General features: G+C 39.7%; 1 protein-coding gene across 2 annotated transcripts in view; it reads left to right on the top strand.

Annotated features, from left to right (window-relative positions):
* The window catches only part of MAST4 (microtubule associated serine/threonine kinase family member 4), a 614194-nt gene that overhangs the window by 531014 nt on the left and 64016 nt on the right, over positions 1-19164 (top strand). For both annotated transcript variants that reach the window (XM_052659092.1, XM_052659093.1), the window contains 4 exons: positions 3487-3556; positions 8869-8947; positions 15317-15474; positions 18063-18138. In XM_052659092.1, coding sequence (XP_052515052.1) covers positions 3487-3556; positions 8869-8947; positions 15317-15474; positions 18063-18138 — 383 coding nt within the window. The remainder of the gene's footprint in view (positions 1-3486; positions 3557-8868; positions 8948-15316; positions 15475-18062; positions 18139-19164) is intronic.

Genomic DNA, 19164 nt, shown 5'->3' with positions numbered 1-19164 from the left:
GCACATATGGGCAGAGAATTAACTGGCACTGGTTTTCATTTGAGAGTCTCGCAGGTATTGCTTTGCAGATGGGTGGATGACTTCAGAGAGCAGTGCTGTGCGTAGTGAAGGTCAAGTATAGGACTCTGGTTCCACTCCATCTTGTTTTCTTGTCCTGGGAAAGTGCTACAAGTGTCCAGAGCAGTCTGGTCCTCATCTCCAAGTGAAGAATGTATAAAGTATGCTTTATATTTCAATCTGTTCTAAATTAGTGTTGTTGTGTATCACAGAACAGTATCCCTACATCTTCAAACACAACACACAAATCAATGTTTGTTTCAAAGAAGAACAAAGGCCTCAAAGATTGAGGTGTGTCTATCTAATCTACTCATCTTGTCATTTCTCCCTAAGGAAAACTGAGGAATTTTCTGTAACAAACGACACAAAAAGCTCTAGAATACTCATCTGTCCTTTTCCTCTACTATTAATACTGCCCCAGTTCTCTCTAAAAGTTCCCAGTTAGTGGAGCAGGCATCCTCCCCGTCTGCTAACCTTGGAAGTATCAGTTAGTCTGTAATCGTTTTCATGACTTATTTTTGATCCATCACCAGTTACACTTGGTTTGGTCACCAGAACATGCTTTCTGTTGGCTTTCCACACCCTAATCCAGCTTCTTCTCCTTGGCGACTCCTCTGTCCACTCAACATACTCACACCAGGTTAAAATATCGAGCGCCTCTCTTGCGTTCAGATTTCTCTTAAGCCTTCCACTGCTGCTGCTGCTGCTGCTAAGTCGCTTCAGTCGTGTCCGACTCTGTGCGACCCCATAGACGGCAGCCCACCAGGCTCCTCCATCCATGGGATTCTCCAGGCAAGAGTACTGGAGTGGGGTGCCATTGCCTTCTCCCAGCCTCCCACTAGGTAGTACCAAAACATGTACTCATTGACTTGACCAGTCTGAATTCCCTGATAGTAGAGAATCTGTCTCTCTACTGCATCGCCTAACTGTATTTGGATTGATTCTGTCCCCTTCCTGAAGTCCTTCCGTTCCTTCTCTTATCCTGAGCTTGCTGAACTGCCCTCAAATTAAGCTGCAATCTCTTGTCCTCAAGGAATTACCAAGTATTCTAGTTTATACTGCCCTTGTTTTCTCCAGTAGCCCACTGTACATAAGGGCTTTTGTGATAATGTGGGATGTGTGTGTTTCTATCTCAACTAGCTCTTCAGTGTGCCCAGAAACAAGAAGAAAGATCTGTGATTAGTAGGAGAATACAAATGGCTATATAACTTAGAGCTGAGGAATATTTTCAGTGTATGGGCCTGGAAAGGCCACATAGAATGAGAAGGCAAAACCCAGGATAAGAAATGGTTAAGGGTAGCCCTGATTTTTTCTTTTTGTCTTGTTTTTTTAAAGAGTGGAGTTAAATTAACCTACCTCTCTATCTCTGTCTCTGCCCATTCATCCTCAGTATGACGGGCCACCACGTATTATAAGATGTTACATGGTTTCCTGGAGGGCCGCTCGTTAAAATCTGTAAAAGTGAAAAGGTTCTTAAGATAATTCCTGTTTCTGCCTCCTTCAGATTCTTCAAAATATTTAATAAGCTCCCTCTACTTGTTCTGGTTGATCTCATATAATCTCCAGATATAATGTTCTCTTCACAAAGAACACAGGGCTAAGAATTTGGTGCCAAGTTTCATTGGCCTTATTATTTATTCTCAGTGATTAGAGTAGTAGGGATTGTTCTCAAAATGCCTTGGCTTCAATCAGTTGTGTTGTTTCTCATAATTTACTGATGGTTTGCTCTGTGTGGTGTGAGCAAACCAAATTGTTTTTTTTTCCCCAAATAAAAACAAAATCAACCCAGAGATTTCTGGCATTTGACCTGTTTCCCTTTAGAAACAAAATTTCTAGCCATCTTGAAATCAAGACCTTTTAAGGAATATGAAGAGCAATGCGCAAACTAACTAGAGGAGGGGCTGGGGGAATGAAGGCTGTTGGGAGAAGTTCAAAGAATGTAATTTAGCTGTGTAGATAAAGGACAGAAAGGGTCCTGGATTACCGGATGGCAAAAGCAGAATCCATTTCTCTAGAGGCCCGAGAAACAACAGATGCAAAGGCATGATAAATTTCATTGCAGCAGGGGGAAAATGCTTCTTGATTCTCTATCCATAAAGAAAGGGGCTTTTCAGCACTTCCCAGTTAAGTGACTTTAATTGTGCTGTCTGTCATAAACTTAATGGCATCTGTTGATACCATCACTACAAAATCTGCAACTTTAAGTTAACTGAAAAATTTCAGTAGAGGTGCAGCCAGTCCAGAAGTAAAGGTAACACTGAAATTATCCCCTTCAAGGTGTTAATCTATTCTTTTTGCACACGGGTAATAGATTGGTTACCTTTATGGCTGGGTGCCATTTTGTGTCCCTTCCACCTAATTATAAATTGTCACGTCCGACCTAATTATAAATTGTCACGTCCGGTGTGAAATCAGCAATGTGGCAACACTGGCTTGCTGTTAAGGATTAAACACGTCTTCTTGATTTATTTTCTGTGTTTCAAGAACATGCAGCATCTGTTTGCAGCCTTTCCTAACCTCCTTGTTTAAACCGGCTACAGTCCCATCCGGTCCTCAGGCCATTCTGCCAGCCTAATTAACCATGCAGAGGGAAGCAGGGTGGTCTGGCTGCCTTGGGCCTCCCCTCACCTGCTGCCTGCCAAGCTTGCCCAGTGATCAGCAACAGGTTGCATGTTCTCGTGGGGAAAGTAGCAAGCCTCCAGACGAGCTGTCACCTTACATAAGCATCCATGTTCCACCCACCACGTAAGAACCTGGGGAAGACACCTTCTGCCAGCCGCTGGGTGGCTGTGGCTTTACAGGCAGCCTGGCCAGTCATCCCCTCAGCTGCCTAGGAGCAGAGGGACTATTGAAGAAGATACTTCTGGGCCTCTCGGCTGGGTCATTTGAGGTCTGAACTGCTGGGGTTCTCCACAGTATTTTATGCCATGTTCTGACATTTCTGCCTTTAAAATATGTGCTTTGAAGAATGAGGATTTATTGAGACCTCAGACTTTTCTTCTGTTTCGGTAAATAAAATTACCGAGGCTGCCTTCCTAAAATGGAAAGTCTCACCCTCCCAATTGAAGCTTATCTTCTCTATCTATCCTACTGTGGAAATGTTAACATCTGGAAGAGCAGGAACCAAGACCTATGTATGTATTCATTATTCTGTGGGACTGAAATACTTCTATTATGCAATATGTGGAAGTCTGTTGGTTGGTGACATGGGTTTGTTTATTCATATATTACACCCTTGCAAAGTTGTGCTAGAACTCAAGCCAATCCCTTCCTCTCCTCCAAATAAAACGAAAGCAGTTTTTGAGGCGATGGACATTTTACAAAGGTGTGCAGAAGCTTACTGCTAAAGAGAAGAGCGTTCTGGATGTAGCTAATGATACAAGAATTAAATCTTCATGTCATTTTTTTTTTCCTTCTTTCTCTCTACAGGAAATAGCCCTCAAGATAGTCCAAGAAATTTCTCCCCCAGTGCCTCGGCTCATTTTTCATTTGCACGGAGGTAAGAACTTTTTGTGAGTAGAGTGATAATGTGTTATGTGGAGAAACCCTCCCCCCTGCCCCAGTTCCTCCACTACCCATTAGCATTATAGATGCCTCCCTTGGTCCTTCCCTAGATAGTGGGCTCCCACTAAGGGCAGAAAAAAACATTTTCACCTTTTCTCCCATCCCTAGTGTAGCGTCTCATACATGCTTTTGATGCTCAACAGACTTTTACTGACTTATCCGAGCTTATATTATAAGGACTTGATTCATCGTGTGTCCTGGTGCAGTCGTCATTGTTACTGAAATACTCAAAAATAAATAAATAACTAAAAATGGCCTTACTTGGCATCACAAGGTATAAACTCTTAAGATGCCTCTTTCCCTGAGAGCACCAAGCCAGCAATTTAGTGACTTTCCTGAGTGTTTTCTCTTCCTTTCTTAGTTAGAATTGGACTCCAAGTATCAAGGCTATATGTCTCATATCTGGGTTGGTGAGTCACAAGGAGATATTGTTGCTCGGAGGATAGTGGGCATACGATCTGCTACCAAAGCTTTTGTCTTGGGATCACCTACTGTGATTTCTCCCAGTCAGAGATGTCTGCACAGCCTCCTCTTCTGAGTGTGCAATTAGTGTGCTTCCCCTGTCTCATTCAAATCTTCACTTTGCTCCATTCCTCTTCCAGTCAGGGAAAACACACGGAAGACAAAATTGCCCCTTTAGCCGGGTTTCTGAATATTCGGAAGGAATTGCTTTTATGGTCCAAATGTCCTGCACAGTTATTACATTTTGTTCAGAGAGCTAATCATACCTTGAAATGAATTAAGGTAACATTTAATCAAGACATACAGGTAGGTTAAAAAAATAGGTTTAACACATTATGTGCAAACCTGCGGTGTCATCACCGCCGTTTGTCATCACGTAATGTGTTTTCTGTTACTAGGTCCAGAGGAAAGGATCTGCTTACAGTGTATATGCAGTTCCTGATAATTAAGCTTCTCTTGTCTAATCACACATTCGCCACCACATGGTAAATGCCTACGTGTACCAGGCCTTCCCCATAGGGAGCACAAAAAGTAATTGAGATGTGATCTCCAAGGAACTTTCTGAGACCCACACCCTGGTTTTCCCCAATTCCAACTTTGATTCTTTCAGTCCTCTTACAGCCTGTAAGCACTGTAAAGAAAATGTGACAGTTAATTGGTTCCACAAAGCCTGTGTTTGTCCAGTGAATGTTAATTCACAATGATGCTACTATTCTAAATGAAAAGGGAAATCCTGTAAAAATTGGCTTAAAAAAGAACACAGCATAGTCCTTAAAATACATTTCTTTGAAAAAGAAAAAAAAAGGCGGGGGAGGTGGTGGTGGAATGCATTTAATTACTTGAAGTAAAAAGAAAATGCACATCTCATAGCCTGTTTTTAAATGTGGCCGAAATCAGTCTTTTAATCCTGCCAGATTTATAGAAATGAAGAGAACCTAATAATTAAGTGGCTGACTAGAGGACAGATGACTCTGGTTTCTGTGCTATTAAAAAAAAAAAAAATACACAAACCCCCAGGCATGTTAATTTTTGACAAATAAGCCGTAAACCGTAACAGAAAATTATCACAGGAGACCTCTGGTTCATTTTGCAGGAATTTCTAGATGGAACTCACTGCACAGTCTTCAAAAAGTATTAATTTAGATTAGGACTTTTTAAACTTTTATTCAAGTAAACAGAACCTGTGTTTTCTATGAAAACTCAAATTGGCCTATTTTTAACATCTGGCATCTTTCTCTTCCATTTTAAAGTTGATTTTTCATTCAAGAAACATGGAAATTCCACTCATGGGTCTCCATTCCCTACCATTTGGTATGCATTTCTGAGACCTTAGGAAGTAATGCCATTTGGGGAGTCCCACATTTTATTATTTTGTATATTCAGTTCAGCAGATGAAAGAGATGGCCCTATTTTAAAAATTATTCTTGGGTAAAGGGATAAAGGTCAGACTTATGAATCTTTTCTGACCCTACTTATAACATGTGAGAATTTCCCTGCAGTATTCATCTCCTGGTAGTGTACTAGTTGCAGTTAAGGCTGGGAAATAAGACAACACACACTTGTTTTCCATACCATCTAATGTGTGTCTGAGAGTGAAATTATCAAGTTAATTTTTTTAGTACTGGACTAAAATACTAGGATGAAAATGCATGTCATAGTGTAGTGGGTTTTATCTGGAACAAGGAAATACATTTGTATTTTGCTAGTAGCTGTGATCATTGTTATTCAATTGCTGAGTCGTGTCAGACTCTCTGCGACCCCGTTGACTGCAGCACACCCAACCAGTAACTGGGATACTGAGTTACAATCCACCTGCTTGTGGAGTCACTTGATGTTGTCTTCCTTGGTGGTAAAGTGGAGGTGATGACATTGGTCTGCCTTCCCCAGAAGTTGTGTATAGGTTTCCATATCATACCTTGCCTTCACTTCCTTAGAAATATTGAGAGAGCCCTGAATAAATGCTGGGGATGTCTCCTGGCTGCCTAGTTGTTATTTATCAGGTGAAATGTCAGAATGTATTTCCATAGACAAATTAATGAAACAGATTTGCCCGCTGAGGTCAGGTCATGAGACGCTCATTGAGCACAGGTGGGCTGAAGTTACTCTGGTTACGTTATATTGGCATAGTTCATCTTGTTCCCATATCAACTAGACCATAAAATGTATCATGCCAGATGACTCCAACAAACAAATAATGAAACCTGCTTCCTCTTTATGCAGTTGTGATAGCCAGGTTGATACTGGAACTTTTCTTTCTTCCTTTGTCGTACACCGTATCAATCTAACTTTTTGTGGTTAGTATTGAAATGATGGAGGTTTGCGGGGAGGGGTGGGTTTTGAGCGGGTTGTTTTTGTTTGTTTGCTTTTGTTGTTGTCGTTTTTGCTAGTCGCTTTGTAGCCTGTGTTCCCATCAGATGTTTTTCTCATGTTACTTTTTCATTTAGTTTAACATTGAAATTTCCACCCACAAAGGAAACACACTTTTCAAAAAAAAAAAAGCCTTGTGGCTTTGGCAAGAATGTAGTTTTGTTTTCAGGTAACGTTTTACTGGTAGCTGCTACAAAGAAAAGAAAACATTATTAGTAGGATCCAAACTGTACTTCTGTGGATAGCTTTCTTCAAAAAAAGGGCATGCTATCTCTTAGAGCACATATATCGCATATATAGGAAGTTCTCATGTGCAGTTGTCACAGTAATGAAAATGCAGTTGGTCCTTTGTGTTCCATTTGAATAAATAGACACAGACAACTTAGGGAACTTTATGAGACATAAATTATTTCTGGTCTGTGGCTGTACAGAGTACTGAGCACATTCTTGTTTAAACATCTTTCTAGTCATGTGTTTTCCAGAGTAAGCAAATGTAATTTATGCTTCAGAACTAATAAGAAACATGTCTCCTCTTGGAGTTGTTCATTCATCTGATATATGGTCACTGATACCTGAGGGAAAGGAGAGTTAATGAATCACAACGCAGAGTCATGGTGGGGGAAATTGTGTCCCTCACTCTTTCCAAAGACTAGTTTCTGATAATTGCTATTAAGTGGACTGAATAATTCTTTGAAAGTCATATTCTTTTAAAAATTGTTAAAATAGAGAGTCCAGGCATAGGTTCTTAAGTCTGTAATAATTAGCCAAATAAGCCAGGACCAACCTGTGTCCGTTTAATTGATGGTCAGTTGTCTTTGGAAACATATTATTCGAATTAGTTTCTTCTTAAATCTTTTAACATTTTAAATTGTATAAAATTATTTCTAGAGAACTTGTGGCATTTATTTTCATTCCTTTTATCTGATACTTTTACAAACATCTTAATTTGCTTCTTTAAAAACAAAAAATACTTGATTCAGTTGTCCTCCAATCATGGTCACAGAATTGACAGGTAAATTTTACTAAAATCTTAACATTGTACTATTTCTGTGATTTATCCACTTGAATTTCTCATTTTGTCTTTGTGGACCATTTGCATTTATTGGAGATAAAAATAACATCCATGGTGACCTATGATTATATTCTCCTTTGATTATAATGTAGGCTAAGATGTCAGTTTTCTGCATAAACATGTGATTGTGACATTTCTCAAATTCAAGTCAAATTCTGAAGAATTCCCTGATGCCCCCTTATAGTGAACCTGTCTGTGCTCAGTTTGGTCTACTCTTATATCTCACTTGGTAAATTAATATAAATCATGAGTTACAAAAAGGCTACATATGGTCAAAGAATCAGTACAGCTCTTTAGAAAAGTGCGCTTTTCCTTTTCTCCCCATGGCAAATGTGTGTATATTTGTCTTCACCGTGTTATGTGATTTTGAAGGCATAGTCCTATTCAAAATTGCTAATAAAATAGTTATTTTATTATTTCTAATAAAATAATCCTATTTTAGCAACAGGATTGCCTTCACTGCTTTGACAACTCATCTGAGACCCTTGTAATGATCCCACTTAATAACTATAGAGTTCAACCCAGAAGCTATCCATCCTGTTGCCATTTGGAGATAAAAACCTTATTCTATTAAGACTCCTGACAGCTTCGCCTCTGTGACTAGCACAGGTCACTCTACTCTGCATTAGCTTCTACCATGAGTGGAGAATTTTCTTTCTTCATTCCCTGTCACTGGCCAGAGCTGGGCCACACACTCATAAACTCTGAAAAAGGCATTTGCTGGAACACTTTATAAAGCCAGGTCATGTCAGAAGGTAATAACTCTTAAGAGATTCTGAACACAAGGTCAGTCACTTTCTTAGTGCTAAAGTTATTTGCCACTTAAGGCTTGAGCCGGCCACGAGCCCCTGATCCTCCCTTCCTTTGGTGTGATGGGTAGGATTGTTCTCTTGAAAGTAATAAGCTGAAAGTCTTTAAGATGCGGTGGAAGTCCCCAGAGGCTCTTATGCCATGCTGGAACTCAGGCCTTTCCGAAGATCGTGGCCCCAGTTATCAGTTTCCACATAGGAGTGTTTTCCTCCTGCCTTTCTATTTTTATTCATCTGAATCTGCTGAGTCCGACCAATGTAATTATCCCTGGTATTCATTTTGTCAAAGTGTATTAGTGAGAGATCAATAATATGGATCAACCCATTCACTTTCTACTTGTTTGGGTGTATTGATTCAGTTTAAATAAACGTCAACCTGCTGTATAATGTTTGTTTACTCTGGCCCTTGCTGAACATTTCCACATCCTCATTGACTATGTTTGTGCCATTTGTTCGACTGAGAATACTCAGCTTCCCTGGGGTTCCCGTGTAGCCCTACCCCAGTGTTGGCCTAAGCTAATCACACTTTCTCACCAGGACTGATGGACGCCGCTGGTCCTTGGCTTCTCTCCCCTCCTCTGGCTATGGGACAAACACTCCCAGCTCTACGGTCTCTGTAAGTGCCCAGTTTTCCTCTTGTCTACCCCAGAGCTCTTGCATGGGCAGCACTTTCTCCGGCTGTGCCCTGATAGGGAGGAGAGGATAAATTCTGCATGTCTGCCCCTCCGAGAACGCTTCATATCAAATGATGAGCTGACAAACGCAAAAAGGACATACTCTTTGCTGCAGGCTTTTAAATTATGGTGCACAAATTGAGCAAGTCCCCAGATCACAAGGTGGGAGGAGACTGGGAGCTCTTGTTTTAATACTGTTTGGTGTTTGGGGGGAGGGGAGGGAACACAATCTGGTTTTATTGCTTTGGTTCCATGCCAGTGATATTAGTACTGAAAATGCCATTAAACGTTGATGGCCTGGGTCATTTTTTTCTTGTATGGCTTAGATGTAGAGTTCTGTTTTGTTTTGTTTTGTAGTTTTTCTCTTTCAAAGAAAAGAAATGGCAAGTCTTAAATTTGTACCTTCTGGATAAAAACTTTCTTTTAGGAAGAGATTAAAAGAACTTAGCAATAGGTTAAGATCAATACAGAGACACGATGAAGCCATGGAAATGGGATAGAGGAAGAAGAATACTGTTGCCGCAAACTACAACATTTCAACAAGAGCCCTAGCAATTACTGAAAGTGATTCAGTGGCTTGGATACTTGCCTTCTCATTTAAATTAGTGATATTGTGGGATATTTGTCTCTACAGAGCTTTATTTTTTTTACTTTACTTTTTTTTATTGAAATATCGTTGATTTACGATATTGTGTTAATTTCTGCTGTACAGCAAAGTGTGATTCAGTTATACACATACACATATATACATTCTTTTTTTATGTTCTTTTCCATTAGGATATATTCCAGGAAACTGAATACAGTTCCCTGGGCTATACTGTAGGACCTTGTTGTTTGTTCATTCTTTATATAATAGTTTGCATCTGCTAAAGACTCCCTATCTGTCCCTCCGCTCCCTCCCTCCCCTTCTACAGAGCTTCTACAGAGATTTAGAAGCTGGTGGTCATTCAGAAGGACCTAGGATATGGTGTAGGTCAGTCAGTAAGTGCCCAGTGGAGCAGTCTGAAAGCTCTTGGACTAGCCAGGAACGTGGGCCTGAAGGTTTTAGAGCTGCTTCTGAGTCATTCTCATCTTCATTTTGTCAAAAGCTTTGGTTTATTGCAAAGGGGTATCTATCTTTCCCCTCCCCCATCAACCCCAGCACTGTGCTAAGCATATAGATTCACACTTAATATCAGTGAATTGAAAAGAAACTGTGATTAAATGTAGAAATTTTAATTGGTATCACCAGTGCCTTATATTTTATGTTTCCAGAGTTCCAGATGCAATGTAACATGGGTTTTCTAGAGCAAAACACTGGCCTGTTAAAATCTGTTGGATTATTTTTACCATATTCTTATAATATTTTATTGAGGAGCAATAATTTATTTTCCTGTCCATTATTCCATTGTGTTGTGGTATGTGGGTTAATTGTCCATTTAGATCATTTCTGTGAAGCATCCTGACTGCCTTGAATAGTTTCAGTGGCACTTCAGCCTCACATCCAGGAAAGGACATTCAAAACTCTTGAGTAGCTTCAGTGGATAGAATTGTCACTAAATAACGGTAAACAAAGTCTTGTTTTTTGTGTGTCAGTAAGCATCATTGTTTATAATTAGCCCATGTTTTAGATCTTGAAAGCATTGGCTACCACAGTGTGAAAATGATTGCTGAAACTGATTGACCAGAAAGCAAAAAAAAGAGTAAGAATTTATTCTTCCCTAGACTTGTGAGCATCTCCAGTTAGAAGCCAACCACCAGCAAACAGAGTACTTCTCCCATTCTCCTATATTCTCTCATTGAATCATCCCCATGCCCCAGATTTATATCTTCTTTCTTGACTTCAAATCCTTTTTATTTTAACTATATCACCTTGCTTTGCCCTGCCATCAAGTCTTATTATAGTTTGGATATAGAAGTTTCTCTTTTGCAAGAAAAACAGGGGAGCATGCAGGATCTTTCTTCTTTCTGTCTCTAGCTAGTAAATCAATGTCATTTTTAAAAGTGAATCTAAAAAGTGAGGGTGAGCTACATAGATGTGGAGCCCATATGGTACGAAGTACTTTAGAAATATTTTTATAAACACTTATTATGTGCTAGGTACTAGTCTCACTGTTTACAATGCATTGGCTCATTTAATAGTAAATGAAAAATTTGAAAAAAATGAAAAAAATATAAATTGTAAAATTTAATTGACTTGTTTAATTGTCTCATTTATTTGTAAAAACATACTTTATAATGTAGTTGCCATTGTTTTCATCATTTTATGGCTCAAAGCTCTGAGGCACAGAGAATGAACTGAGGGGCTGTTTACTAACCCCTGTGTTGTAGCAATAAGAATACAGTAAGCTTCTCAACCCTGGGCACTTGACTTTTTAAAAAAGGAATTCACAAGGTATTGCTTAAACCAAACTTGATAATTAGTAAATCTGACCTGCCCATCTGTCATGATGTCACTGCTGTCCCTGACTTACGTATGTGCCTGAAGAAGAAGCTTTCTGAGACAACTTTTAGTCACACACATGTATTATGTGTTTCTAACAGCTTCTACCCAGAGGTAAGGCAGCTTTTCTCTTAGGTGTTTATTTTATTGGAGAAGGTCAGTCAGTCAGTCAGTTAAGTCGCTCAGTCGTGTCCGACTCTTCCGACCCCATGAATCCCAGCATGCCAGGCCTCCCTGTCCATCACCAACTCCTGGAGTTCACTCAGACTCACATCCATCCAGTCAGTGATGCCATCCAGCCATCTCATTGGAGAAGGTGGTATCATATAATTGTGGATCTCACATTCCTCTTTTCCCCTTCAAAATCAAATTGTAACTTTCAAAATGATAGTCATTTTGAAATGTATTTTTGAAAATACATTGCAAATAGATTTTTGAAATGTAGGTGCTCTAACAAGTTCAGTTATTTTTTCCTCCTTATTGGGTATTGATAAAAATGATAATTGAAAATTTGAAATACTGGTTCTCATTTTCTTCAGTTTCTCTATGTTCTTGCCCTTTAAATGTTAGGACAAAAAAATGTGCAAAGCTGCTCAGCAGTTGCATTTTTTTCTTTTCTAAGTCTAACCTGAATCACTTTTAGAGTCTCATTTTCTGGGTTAACTGGTTGTCATTAAGTTAATTAGAAATGATTTTGGTTATTTTTTAAGTAAAAATACAGAATATATATGGATAAAGTCACAAACACTTTGAAAATACAGCTTAAGTTTTACAGATGTTTGTTGTTAGCCAAGTTCCAAAGTTGCTAATGCTGAAATGTAAATACCATGTCCTTTGGGTATTATAGAAACTGCAAAATTCCCAAGTGTTAAAATGCTTCATTCTGAAATTGAAAAGATTTGGTCATATGAAGTTAATCAGTCTTTCCTCAGGATATTTAGTATTGCTGCTTCTCTTAATTTCAAGTTTTGTAGTTAAAATTAATTTGAGAAACTTTTCCAAAGTAATTTTCAGATTATAATTTTTAATTTTAAAATAAGTAATATAGAATTATAGCAGTCAGAAGACATCTCCCATATATTTCTCACAGGTAAATTATTTTCTGCTGGGGGAAAGAATAAAAATAAGAGTATAAATACTTATAAATATAAGGTCTGACTATAAAATAATATTACTTTGAGTAGAAAACTACACGTACATGTGAATACTGTCCTTTGCAAAATGCTTATCTTGGGAAACTAGTTTATTTGAATGATATCATTACTCACAAGATTTTGGGGAAACTCTTCTAATTGCCTTGAGAACTAGAAACACAGTTCTTTTTGTAAATCTTCACTCTTTGAAAGTGGATTTGATTTATGATGTAGTCAGAAGTTATATGTGCAAACTAGTTGGGTGATGAGACTTACTGGCACCAAATTTAGAGAGCATGGTAGAAATATAAAGTCATGGGACTTAATTTATTGAGGAATTCCAAACTAATTCTTGAAACTCTAGTAGAAGTACCATTGCAAGGATGTATTGACCAGCAGAGGTATCTTTTCAGTAAGCTTGTGAGGTCGTAGGGACAGCGCCTGCAACCTCTGTCACTGGTTCTCCTCTGGGTCCCTGATCTTTGCTGGAACTGACTTCTTTACTGACCCTCTGCTGTCCATTAGTGACTCACTCTGGGGGCCCCTGTTTGATACCTTTTGAATTCCCAGGCTGTTTGGAGAGCCTCCAGTTGTTCCCTGTTCCATAAACTCATCCGGTGTCACTTGGATAGTGTCACCCTTTTCCCATTCACACCTCGTTTGTCCCAACTGAGAGGAGGGACGCTGTTTCCCCAGAGAGGCCCTTTGCCTCTCATTTCAGTAATACTTTTCCCACCTCATCATTCATTCGAACATACCCCCATCAGTAAGCCCTGGGCACGTTGCTATGGAGTTCAGTCACATGATTATGTATATGGTATAACCACAAAGTTTTCCGGTTGGAGTTAGCACCTGTAAACATTTTATTACATTTGCTACAGCTATTTTTAACATAAACATTTATTTTGATTAACAAATAAAATATTAAAGTGGAAATAAAGCCCTTCCTGCACAGGCCTTTTCTCTTCCCTCCTCCTCAGAGGGCATCACTCCCTAAAGTCACTTGTGTCCTTCTCATGCAAGCACAGGTTCATAATGCCTTGTGGGAAACTCTTTAAGTCTGGTGTGGTTCTGGAATTAATTTTCACATTTTACAAAGTTAACATGATCCTCCCTGTACTGTACATAACGGCCCAGCAGCAACTGGGCCAGCAACTCAGAATCAAATGCATTAATATTTCTGTGGCAAAGCTGAATTAACATTCACATCAAGTGGATTAAATGCATATTTTAAATGACTTTCCATCAGTTCAATTGATGGTTTGCCACCAAAAAGTTATTACTGGGAATTTATGAATAGACATCTGGGTTTTTGAACCTTGGCTACAGAATTGTGTACATTGATTTACCTTTGAGACATATATACATATTCTTAATTCTGGTTTTCCATTTGCTAATTTCATCATCTTTGCTTTTATGGCCGCTGCTTCTCTCCTGCTGGCATTGATTTTTCTTACTCTTTCACTGATGTCTTGAGTTGACTTTGTGTGTTTTGTTTCTTTTTTCATAGTGACAGTATTTACGACTTTACTTGTGTTTTATGACTAGAGCTTTGGTTTACCTCAGAAGTCTTTCTAGCCGTGTTCTCATTTTTATAGTTTATAAAATAATCTCATTACATTGTAAAAATTCCTCTTTGTCTTAGTATGTACTTAGAAAGTATTTTATAATTTCAAGGTATAAGGATATTTTAAAGCTTTAGTCTATTAATTTCTAATTACTACAGTGTAGTGCTGCGGTGTTTATGAAGTGTGCTCTTGATGTGGCAGGTTTTTTTTAATTTAAAAAATGGAATAGTCAAATGAGTGGTATCTTTCAAAATATGCTTATTCTACCTGTGTTTCCATTACTCAAACATTTCTCATTTCTTTTGTTAGAATCACTTAAAGAGTTTACCTCTCAATAAAAACAAAAAAGCAATCACATTGTTTAATAGTTATATTTCTCACATTGATTAAAAGCAGTGTTGTTTAGCCATTCACCTTTTCTATCTTACTTTTCTCTAAGTGCTGAGTGATTTTCAAAGAGCACATCTAGGTTCAAGGGATTAAAAAACTCAACACCACTGAAGCAGTTAAAAAAAAAATAGCGTTCAGTCAGAGAACACAGAAAAAATTTCCAATTCCCAGTTTTTAAAACAATGGCATTAGTGAGATAAATATTTTCTTTTCCCATCCCCTTTTTACCCAGGACTCATATTGATGATAATCACATCAAAGGACAGCATGCTTTGGAAAGACAGATCTCATTACCTTATTACTTTATCTGTGATTATACATCATAGAGTTCATTTATGATTATACATCATAGAATTAATTTTATGTTACTTACCTGAATAGCAAGTGTTAGAAGTGAGGATGTCACACTCAGCTGAGAACTAATCTATCATTTATTGCACCCAAATTCTTACTCCAGTTGTCACTTTCTTGCTCTGGTTTTGACTGGGTCCCATCCATTTTCAGACCCTGGTTTTTCTTCAGAGAGTAAACTATTTTTGAGGAAATTGTAGACAAGCGAGATAAAATATGGTAGCCATCTGGACCTCTGGAGACCACATCAAGGTATACATACCGTCCATGGGTCGGCAGAGAGTCGGACACGACTGAGTGACTTCACGTTCCACCTTCATTGTCATTATGACATGGACAGGATGCAGTATAAAATGGTGATATAACAAGATTTAGTGCTGTGACCTCTATTCATGTAAAGCGTTTCTCTTTGAGATAGTCATTAAACCTCACTTTGGTTTGTTGTAGTCATCCTGTTCCTCCCAGGAGAAGTTGCATCAGTTACCATATCAACCGACACCAGATGAATTACACTTCTTATCAAAACATTTTTGTACCACCGAAAGCATCACCACAGAGAACAGATGCAGAAACACACCCATGCGCCCCCGTTCCCGAAGTCTAAGGTATGTAGACCTGATTGAAATTTTTTATTAGTTGGATAACTTCTTTTCAACCATTTCAGGGAAAGACTTTTGGTCCTTTAATTCATATATGTGTTAATTGGTTTATGAATTACTATAAATGTAGTGTGATTATTTTTTGCATCTACACATGATATAGTAAATTGCCATTGAAAGGCCGCTTACTGTTTTTCTTTTAAATTCTTACAAGTTGCTAATTGCTGTGGTAACAGAAACCTAGTGGACTACAAGGACCACCGAGAAACTTCTAGCCATTGGAAATTTCAAGACCATCTAATTATGGTGCCACATCAATTAATATTTTACAAAGAAACTTGGCTAAAAAGGAAGGGCAGCGTGTTCAGGTTCACATTTGGAATTCAGGCTCCTTTTTACGAAAATCCACCCAGGCCTTGGATTTTTCCTTCTCATCACAAATCTTAATTTTTCTAGGATTATGAGCAAGCCATTAGGCGTTTGTGTCCCTTGTATTTTGTTGATGCCAAATGTAGTCCATTTGACATTGAATAGGGCTGGTTTTATTTTGGCCTTGTCTCAGAAAATAATGGATGTCACTGTTCGGTTCCTCTGAGAGTGACTCTAACAGAGAGACGAAGCTATTTATTAAGGAGTGCTTGGGAATCACACCTGTCTCGGGGAAGGAGTGGGTTAGCGGGATTGAGCAGAAGAGAAGTCGAGCTGCAGTGCCAGCCTGACAGCCACAACCAACTCCATAGTGAGTTCTGGGGATGACATGACCTATCAGAGCTGTCCCTCTGGACCAAATGACCCTTCGTTTCTATCTCCACTCAGTCCTGGGATGTAGTACCCTGGGAAGGACTTGGCCTTGGATGAGGGGTCTCTGCATGCATGCCAAGTTGCTTCAGTGGTGTCTGACTCTTTGCAACCCTGTGGACTATAGCCCACTAGGCTCCTCTGTCCATGGAACTCTGCAGGTCAGAATACTGAGGTGGGTAGCCATTCCCTTCTTCTGGGGACCTTCCTGACCCAGGGATAGAACCTGTGGCTGCTGCCTTGCAGGTGGATTCTTTACCGTGGAGCTACTGGGGAAGCCTGAGGGGCTCTGCATCTGAGGCCATGTCCAAGGGGACTGACGGCTGAAGGCTTCTACAGCCCCAGCAGCTGGGACAACAGGTCCTTCTCTGCAGGGGGAGCAGGGTAGTCCATCTCTGGGTCCTCCAGAATATGAGATCTCCATGGTGTATAGAACTGGCTACTTTGATAGGAAGGTTTATTATGAAACCTAGTTTCACAGGTGTTCAGTTGAACATCAGAGTTTGCTGAAAAGGCTTTTTTTTTTCCCCTTTGTACCTGCTTAGTGTTGTATAGTAAACATAGCCACGTGGTGTAATCATGTTAGATTATTTTGAGATATGGAATAAAATGTTATGAATTCATTTAGAGCCATTGTATTTTACCACATGGGTGCCATTTTTGGTATTATGAAAGGAGTTCACAGGATAGCTAGTGCAAGCAGCTATATCATCTCAGGAATACATAAGGCCACACGGCAGTTGCCCAACTGTGTTGCTACTAGGAAGGAGCAGGAGCCTACTATTGAAATAAAAAGAAAACCTCAGAGTGTGTGCCTCTGTTTCATACTGCACACGGTTCCTGCCTCAGCATCCCAACCACAGCTAGAAGATGGATTTTGGTGGTGACACCTGTGCTGTGGAAAGCTCTTCAATCTCTTCAGTGGTACGTGGCAGAGCACAGGTGTATGATAACAGTGTGAAATTAGACAGTGCAGCATGCCCTGGACATTGCTGTTTGTACTCTTTTATATCCCAGTTCATTCATTGGTTTCTGGAACCGAACAAGTACATGCTACATACGAAATGTAATTGCAGTTTAAGAATGTTTTATGGTCATGTATGGATGTGAGAGTTGGACTGTGAAGAAAGCTGAGTGCCAAAGAATTGATGCTTTTGAACTGTGGTGTTGGAGAAGACTCTTGAGAGTCCCTTGGACTGCAAAGAGATCCAACCAGTCCATTCTGAAGGAAATCAGCCCAGGAATTTCTTTGGAGGGAATGATGCTAAAGCTGACACTCCAGTACTTTGGCCACCTTATGCGAACAGTTGACTCATTGGGAAAGACTCTGATGCTGGGAGGGATTGGGAGCAGGAGGAGAAGGGAACGACAGAGGATGAGATGCCTGGATGGCATCACTGACTCGATGGATGCGAGTCTGAGTGAACTCCGGGAGTTGGTGATGGACAGGGAGGCCTGGCGTGCTACGATTCATGGGGTCGCAAAGAGTCGTACCCGACTGAGCGACTGAACTGAACTGATGAACTTTTATATTGTACCTGTAGTTAATTTTCAGCATTCTACTTCTGGAGCTTTCTTTTTGAATGGTATTCAGGGTTTCTCTGTGTTTGTGAGAGTGTGTGTGTGTGTGCAAGCGTGCACGTGCCCGCTAATAACTGATTTTGTAGTTTATTACCTAATATACTTTTCTTACAAAGGCTGCATAGTACTTTTGTTGCAACCCATTGTTTATAAATAAAAAACATTTTCATTTCATGCTGTGGCAAGTTTAAAAGGGTAATTTGCTTTGCTTGCAGCCCTGGACGTTCTCCCGCCTGCTGTGACCATGAAATAATTATGATGAACCATGTCTACAAAGAAAGGTTCCCAAAGGTAATGAATTGAATTGAAGATGTCCAGCATCTAAACGACCAGGTGGCACAGGCTTAGCGTCTGTAAGGTGGTTTTGTTGAGGGAGGTAATGGTCTAGTCCAGTCATGACTCGCATAAAATAGCACTGTAACCTTCTTTAGAAAGGTAAAATCACTAAGCATTTTTAAAAGCTGCTGAGAATTAGCCACACATTCTGTGGACTGAAATGGCTGTAAAGTAAATCCCCTTGGTTCACCTGCCCACGGTGACGAGTTGGAGGTGGGGTTGCTGGTGAGATGCTCCATGGGCGTCTGCTTTGAAAGGCCGCTAGACTCTGGGGCTCCCCTGGGGCTCCTTTGGCCCTTTCTGGCCTGCTGCTGTTTGGTCCAGCAGAGACTGTTCAGCTTCCTCAGAAGCCTGTAGATTGGTCTACGTCACAGAAGTCTTTTACTTTTTTCACCTAATTTTTCTTTTCTGTGGCTTCCAATCTCTTCAGCAATTATAAGTCTAATCCTCTTTATTCAGAAGGAGAGTCCAGTTTCAGTGTTCCCCATTAGACGGGCCAGTAGAATCTGGACTGAGCCAGAGAGCCTTTGGAGATGAGTTGATACCAGTTGCCCCTCTGCAAAGAGCTGCTGTCCGCCAGTCCCCATCACCTAGTCTCCATGGCTTTTCCACCAGCGTGCTTCTACACATTTGGGAGAAACAGTTGCTCCATTCTGTCCCCGTTCCTCCCCTTATCACCCTAGGCAAGAGAGCAAAAGGAAATCCTTGGCTTCATAAATCAGGAGTAGAGTACTTATTATTTGTAATGAACCCAACATTGATGTCATTGATTACGGTCGTTTTAGCCATTTATCACATGTCACTTGTTCACCAGGGAAACAGATCCTGACTTTACTAGTTAATAGTGGTTAGGATTTTAGAAAGGAATAGAAGACAGAGGGAATCTCCCAGGATATACAATAAATGCAAGCAAGGAATATTGATTAGGCAATCAGGGATCCCAGAGAATGAAATAAAAACTGAGAAGGAAATTTTAGACTT

Source organism: Budorcas taxicolor, chromosome 20, assembly GCF_023091745.1.
Source record: "Budorcas taxicolor isolate Tak-1 chromosome 20, Takin1.1, whole genome shotgun sequence".
NCBI classification, from domain to species: Eukaryota; Metazoa; Chordata; class Mammalia; order Artiodactyla; family Bovidae; genus Budorcas; species Budorcas taxicolor.
This window is presented reverse-complemented; position numbering and strand designations above follow the sequence as displayed.